At 40.1% G+C, this 7517-nt stretch overlaps 1 protein-coding gene across 1 annotated transcript; it reads left to right on the top strand.

The window, feature by feature from the left end:
- Positions 1–6956: 6956 nt before the first annotated feature.
- Positions 6957–7199, top strand: CTXN3 (cortexin 3). The gene has a single exon (XM_070736307.1). The coding sequence runs from the start codon at positions 6957–6959 to the stop codon at positions 7197–7199; it is 243 nt and encodes an 80-aa protein (XP_070592408.1).
- The last annotated feature ends 318 nt before the right edge of the window (positions 7200–7517 follow it).

Here is a 7517-nt window from a genome sequence, read left to right as displayed (position 1 = left end):
TCCTGTTGTGGTTAGCTCTGGCCCAGCTCCTGCCCCAAGGAATGTGCATGTGGGGGAGACATCCACATGCCGCAGGCCTGTTTTGCTCCCGGTGGAATCTGCTGATGAAGGCTCCTCTGACCAAGAAGACATGAGTGACAGGGAGGAGGAGAGTTTGCCAGACAGCTCAGAAGGAGATCAATTATCTATCTTCTCCTTGGATTCAGAATAAGAGTTAATGATACAGCCACGCATGCGGAGAGCGATGCATAGGAAGCAAAACCTGAGAGATTATTATCAAAGAAAATGAGGCCACCTGTGGTTGGGTGGGGCTGTGGTAATTAGTGAGGCTGCTATAAATAGCAGCGTGTGGGTTTGGCCATTGTGGAGGATTATCTGATCGTTGTGTTTCGTGCCTGTCTTGCTGACTTCGACCTTTGTGTGTTGATTTTTCCCCGCTTTGAAAGTAAAGCAGAGCAAAGTGTGTTTTACTTTGTGAAAGAAGGACTGTGAATTGCCTCACAGCTGCAAGCTAAATATCTAAGAATTGATAAAGGACTTGTACAAATTACCAGGTTGTTTGGAGACGAGTGCTCTTTGCCATACAAAAAGAGTGCTTAGTTTATTTGAATTTCCGTTATAAAGAATATTGTTTTGAATTTTCAAACATGTGTGTTTCTGAAATTTGTACCCTTGAATTTTTGGGAGGATTCTACCAGAGAGTCCTACAGAATACCTTCCTATGTTTTCACTGTAATTCTCCAAGACCTGTGGCACATACTGAAACTAATGAAATTTTGCAGGGACTGAAAAAAATATATTTTCCAAAGATTACTTTTAATATACTAAAGCAATTGCATGAATGCAATAAAATATAGTACTTTTGGTGTGCCCCCCACCTCATGGGACCAGGTCTGATCTCTTTCGTCCCTGTTTGACCAGCAACATTACAAGCCGTGTAGCTTCTGCTGATGTTCCCATTCTACCAGCCAGTTCCATTGAAAGTGCCATGGGACAGACTGTTGGCAGGAATACAAGGACAGGAACAGAACACTGAGATAAGTGCTGAATGAACCAGTGGGAAGTTCTCATGTAGTGCAAGCAAGGTTTCTGGGAGTGGGAATCATTCAGTTTCTTAATTTATTCCTCAATAAAGATGAAGCAATTAACATTTCTTAGCAATATTGGTTTGTGTGGGCCTACTATGGTTTGCTTGCGTACAGGGTTCGTGGTCTATGCACATAAGCGTACAGCTCAGAAGAAATGTTGCTAAGGTTAAAAGAAATATTGCTGAGTTCTCGCTATTGCTTGGATAGTCATTTCACATCTGCTGAGAAGTTTCTGTATTTTGGCTGCTTCTAATCTTAACCCTAACCATTCAGCTTTCAAAGTGAAGGATTGGTGCAGTTGAGAGCCGTCCAATGTCAAAAGTCTTTGATTTCTTAATAAAATCCATTCTCTCATCCATGTCAATACTGCTGCATGGTAGTAAATCTCCCAGTTCGGCGGTCCAAATCCACCGCTAGTCCTGGAACATTATGCATCTTCTGTTAATGCTCACATGTTCCTGCTTGAAATTTTTGCTTTGTGGATTTATATGAAGAATTGTGTACAGTGGGGCAGAGAAAGTGGTTAAACCTTCTCAAACATTTCACATAGTTCTTCCTTAAAATTATCAATTGGGAAATTGTTTTCGTTATCGTTACCTTTTTTCACTGGTATCTTCAGGTCAAGGTGGGGTGAAAGGAATTGTAGTCCAATGGATCAAGAAGTCATTTAATGGAGGAAGGTTGTCCCTGGTTTATTTTATTTATAATACATGGAAATATTTGCAGTAGAAATTTGTCAACTTACACCTAACAATTTCAGTAAAATAATATTTAAAAAATGATTGAGATTTTTTTAGCATTTGGTGTCAATAATATAACCCCCCCAGACTTGATTTTCTGTCACTTCCTCTCTTCTTATGTAGCTGTTTTTAAAAAATCAGTTCCTCTCTTCTTATGCACTATGGTGCTGGAGTAGGAAGATATAAGTTTTTCCTCTGATTTGTACTGCAATTTAGTCATTATGGATCCAAGATTAAGCGCTGCTAATTTTGAGCAGAAGGACTGTCTTATTTGGAGATTAAAGGGCTGTTCCCTTCAGGGATTGTTATTTTATAGTGTACATTTCCAGAAGGGCTGTACATGATGAACAGCTCATAACTGAGATCAGAATACAATTCATTGAAGAAGAAATTGGCAGTCCACAGCAACATTCTTCCAAGAAAACCAAATGAACATTCATAAGTTATAATTATCAACATGATATTGGAAAATGACTTCTGAAATTGAAAGTATCCCGTGAAGTAATGGAGAAGAGCCAGGGGCAAAGGGGAACGGCAGTGGTGCTTGATGTTGCTAGATTAAAGCAAAAAGGATGTTTTGCCCCTACATACTGACTGCAGGCAAAAGGAATCTTGGATGCTGCATAAATATATATTTCATTGGTATGAGGAAAGTCAGAATCATAAATCAGGGCAAAGTAGAAGTTGTCAGAGCAGAAGCATCAAGCCTGAGCTTTCACATTCTGGGAATCAGTGAACGGAAATGTACTGGAACATGTCACTTCAGATCAGAGGAGCATCAGATCTACTGTTCTCAGGAAAATCAGAGAAGTTATGGAGGAGTTATTGTTATTAAATAGCATTGCAATCAGGGCCCAGATGCAATCTCAGAAAAATAGAATTATCTCAATTCAAATCCAAGGCAAGCCAATCTATATTATATATCTCCGAGACCGCCTCCTGCCGCACGAATCCCAGCGACCGATTAGGTCCCACAGAGTGGTCCTTCTCCGGGTCCCGTCAACTAAACAATGTCGGTTGGCGGGCCCCAGGGGAAGAGCCTTCTCTGTGGCGGCACCTGCCCTCTGGAACCAACTCCCCCCGGAGATTAGGACTGCCCCTACTCTTCCTGCCTTCCGTAAACTCCTTAAAACCCACCTTTGCCGTCAGGCATGGGGGAACTGAAACATCTCCCCCTGGGCATGTTTAATTTATGCATGGTATGTCTGTGTGTGCGTCTGTTAGCATATGGGTTTTTTTAAATATTTAAATATTTTTAAATTTGTCTGTTTACTTATGATTTGTTTCTACATGTTGTGAGCCGCCCCGAGTCTTTGGAGAGGGGCGGCATACAAATCTAAGTAATAAATAAATAATAAAATAAATAAATAAATAGTGATTCAAATTTATGCTCCTACTACGGATGCAGAGGAAGCATAAGTTGAACAATTCCATGATTTTCTGCAATAACTGGATGATAACCCCACTCCCTCCACCCTGAAGCTGCCATGCTAATTTTAGACACTGGTATGCTAAAGATAGAAACAAAGTAACATGTGGAATAACAGGAAGATCTGACCTCCATGTGCAAAATAAAGCAGGAAAGAGACATGGAATATTGCCAAGAAAATGCAACCTTTGTAGCAAATACTTGGACAACATTGATTGGACAATATAAAAATCAAATTTGCCATACACTCTTGAAACAAATCGAGAAGCTCCTCAAAGAAAGACAGAACAGGTTCTGGTTCTAGTTGCAGCTCAGATCATAAACTCCTGCAATATTTATGATTTAAAAACACCATTGCAAAGAAATAGTTACTGATGGACAATCCTGATACCGACTGTGGCACAAAAATATGGAAAGCCACCGAATGATTGAATCAAAAACAAAAAAGCTGCTGGAAGGAATAAGGTCCCTGAACCAATGTTACCAAACAAATAAAAATAAATAAAAATTGAGGGAAGATAAATTGAATTATCCAGGAGATGTCAAATAACCCGCTGTTGTTTCTACTCTAGTAAAATGTAAGAACAAAGTGAAGAGTGCCCATTGTTTATTTTGGCTTTCTTGAATTAAGTCTTCCAAGGACACTACAGAGTTCCTCAGCTGGCAACCAATACAGAATAAACATTGGAAAGGAAGCTGGTCATAAGTTGGTTGAGAAGAACAAATCATCTACAAACTTTTCAGCACAATGAACTTTTGTTGCCAGTCTTCTTGCACAGATGGTGGGAAGTCATAATGCCAATCTGTTATATAACATCATACAAAAACTCAGTTAATATATTACTCAAATTTACTTGTTCCAATTTGAGATTGTCCTGATTGTTCTCTTCTAAGTACTTCCTCATCTTTTGTTGTGTTTTATCCCAAGAACTCTGCTGCTACAATTTGGAGGTTTTAGCTTTGTTTTATCAGAAAATATATAGATTTACAGATTAACAAAGTTGGAAAGAACATTGTAGGTCACCTAGTCCAACCCCCTCCTCCTGCTCAAGCAGGAGACCCTACACCATTTCCGATAAATGTCACTCCAATCTCTTCTTGAAAATCTCAAGTGTTGAAGCTCCCACAACTTCTGAAAGCAAGCTGTTCCACTGGTTGATCGTTCTCACTGTCAGAAAGTTCCTCTTCATTTCCAGGTTGAATATCTCCTTGATCAGTTTTCATCCATTATTCCTAGTCTGGCCTTCAAGTGCTTTGGAAAATAGCTTGACCCCCTCCTCTCTGTGGCATTCCCTCAAATATTGAAACACTGTTATCATGTCCCCACTGGTCCTTCTCTTCACTAGAGTAGCCATGCCCAGTTCCTGTAATCATTTTTCAGAGGTTTTAGTTTTCAGTCCCCTAATCATCCTGGTTGCTGTCCTCTGCACTTTTTCTAAAATCGCAGCATTTTTTTAATAGTGTGGTGACCAACCTAGATGCAGTATTCTAGGTGTGGTCTAACTAAGGCTTAATAAAGAGGTATTAGATCTAGATTGCATCCCTCTGTTTCTGCAATTTAGGATTGTATTGACTTCTTTGACTGTTTTCAAATCTGTCAAGATCCATCTGGATCTTCAGCCTATCTTCTAGGGCAGTGATGGCAAACCTTTTTTTTCCTTGGGTGCTGAAATCGTGTGGGGGGGGCTATTGTGCATGCGTGATAGCCCGCACCCATAATTCAATGTCTGGGGATGACGAAAATGGCCTCTCCCCCCGGAGGCCCTCTGGAAGCCTGAAACAGTCCATTTCCCAACTTCTGGTGGGCCCAGTAGACTTGTGTTTCGCCCTCCCCAAGCTCCAGAGGTTTCTCTGGAGCCTGCGGAGGGCAAAAATGCTCTCCTCCATCCTCCCAGAGACTCTCCGGAAGCCAAAAATGCCCTCCAAGAGCCTCCATATGAGCCAAAAATCAGCTCGCCGGCATGTACATGCACATTGGAACTGAGATAGGGTAACAGCTTGTGTGCCAGCAGATATGGCTCCGCATACCACCTGTGGCACCTGTACCATAGGTTCACCATCACTGTTCTAGGGCAATGATGGTGAACCTTTTTTGGGTCACGTGCCAAAATGGTATGTGTGGATGTTCTAGCATATGTCCACATGTCTACATGTGCCCACACTCCCTCCCTCCCCCCATGCATGCACACACACCTTGAGCTGCCCCTGTACATGCACACAATTCCCCCATCCCCACACATGCGCACAGGCCTCACCAAAGTCTGGGACGGTGAAAAAACAGACAAATGGGCAAACTGGAAGTTTGGAAAAAAATGACTTCTGGTTTGCCTGTTGTGCTGTCTTTTGCACTCCGTAGGGTTTAGGGAAGCTTCCTGAAGCCACAGAGTGCGAAAAACAGCACAAGGGGCAATCTGAAAGTGCATGTTCCAAACTTCGGGTTTATCCGTTGGGCTGTTTTTTGCACACTGAGGCTTCAGGAAGCTTCCCTGAAATGTGGGGGACTCAAGCCTGGCTAAAAGTTTAAGGTTCTAATCTTTAAAGGGTGCCTAGTTTAAGGATTTAAAGTTCTATAGTTTAAATTGTCTAGTTTTAAAAATTAGGTTCTAATTAATCTCTTCCTTGCTGGTATTCAATATGTTAGACAATTAGATAATTAATTCATTAAATAGGCAGTAAATTAATGTCACTAGGTGGGTGGGTGGGTGGGTTTTAGGTAGGTAGGTAGGTGATAGATAGATAGATAGATAGATAGATAGATAGATAGATAGATAGATGGATGATAGGTAGGTAGATAGGTAGATAGATAGATAGATAGATAGATAGATAGATAGATAGATGCTAGGTAGGTAGGTAGGTAGGTAGATAGATAGATAGATAGATAGATAGATAGATAGATAGATAGATGCTAGGTAGGTAGGTAGGTAGGTAGATAGATAGATAGATAGATGCTAGGTAGGTAGATAGGTAGATAGGTAGGTAGATAGATAGATAGATAGATAGATAGATAGATAATTAGATAGATAGATAGATAGATAGATAGATAGATAGATGATAGACATGTGATAGATTTTCTAGGAAGAGCGTGATCACTTTCCCCCTCTTTCCTTAATTGCTTCAATAATCTTCAGTTTAGTTAATTATTATTTCTTCTTCCAAAGCCTTATTTGTTAGTTCACCTGAATTCTCTTTGAACCCTTTCTAATAAGTGTCCAGTATTGATATTAATAGCCAGATATTAATCGCCATTGCTTCTCTTCTCTTTTACTATAGAAGGGTTGAGACACAATTCCTTACACTGTTTAAGCTCAACGCAGATGGGTTATTTTAGAGAAAGCCCAAAAAGTCAAAATGGCATCCAGAAGGATGTGATTGTAGTTTCACAAATAAGTAATACTTTAATGGTATGAAAACCTATGACTAGGATGAGTTCCCCATCAAACAAGAATTTGATAAGGACTAGAAACCCACACTGGTCAAGAACTATATATGGACTACTGTGGGAGGAGAGCTGAGTGCTTGGAATCCCAAACTAGAAGCCCTTCACACTGTAATATTTTGAAATAATCCTAATTGTAATGTCTGTTTTCCATCATTTTGATTGCAGAGGACAATGGACGTCAAGGTGACCCCAGTTCTGGCTTTTGTGCATCAAGAATGAAAGGAAACTTGCAGAACTCCTGTTTTTAAGATTTCTGAAGAATGGATGGAGAGCCTTTTACTTCCAATTTCTTTTCCTCTGGAAACTTCCCTTCTGAACTTGGCATTACCTTGGAACAGAAAACTACCTTTGCCTTTGTGCTTTTATTGTTTATTTTCCTTGGTGTTCTCATTGTCCGATGTTTTCGAATCCTCTTAGACCCTTACAGGACTACGCCAACTGCCATCTGGACAGATGGGCTGGAGGGGCTAGAAAAAGGACAATTCGATTATGTCTTAGCTTAGAGCCAGAAATGTAGTTACTAGAAACATTTCTTGTTCTCACACAGGCAAAAATAAGCTAAAACTGGATGAACAGATGGGAAACATGGTGAGCATTTTATGGGGGAAAAAATGCTTGGGTTTATCATGGAAAAGGATGACAGACATAATTTCTGGTTTGTTTCTGTGTCAAACTATTCTATTTATAAGAACTTCAATTCATATCAGTGCCATGTAAGACTTTAATCCTGTTCACAAAATAAATGATTTATCTGGTGGCATGATTTGTTTTGAAATGAATGTTGATTTAACCTGAAATCTATCTATCTATTGGCAGATTTA

Source organism: Erythrolamprus reginae, chromosome 2 (assembly GCF_031021105.1).
Source record: "Erythrolamprus reginae isolate rEryReg1 chromosome 2, rEryReg1.hap1, whole genome shotgun sequence".
NCBI classification, from domain to species: Eukaryota; Metazoa; Chordata; class Lepidosauria; order Squamata; family Dipsadidae; genus Erythrolamprus; species Erythrolamprus reginae.
The sequence above is the reverse complement of the archived record's forward strand: the minus strand, read 5'-3'. Positions and strand labels throughout refer to the sequence as shown.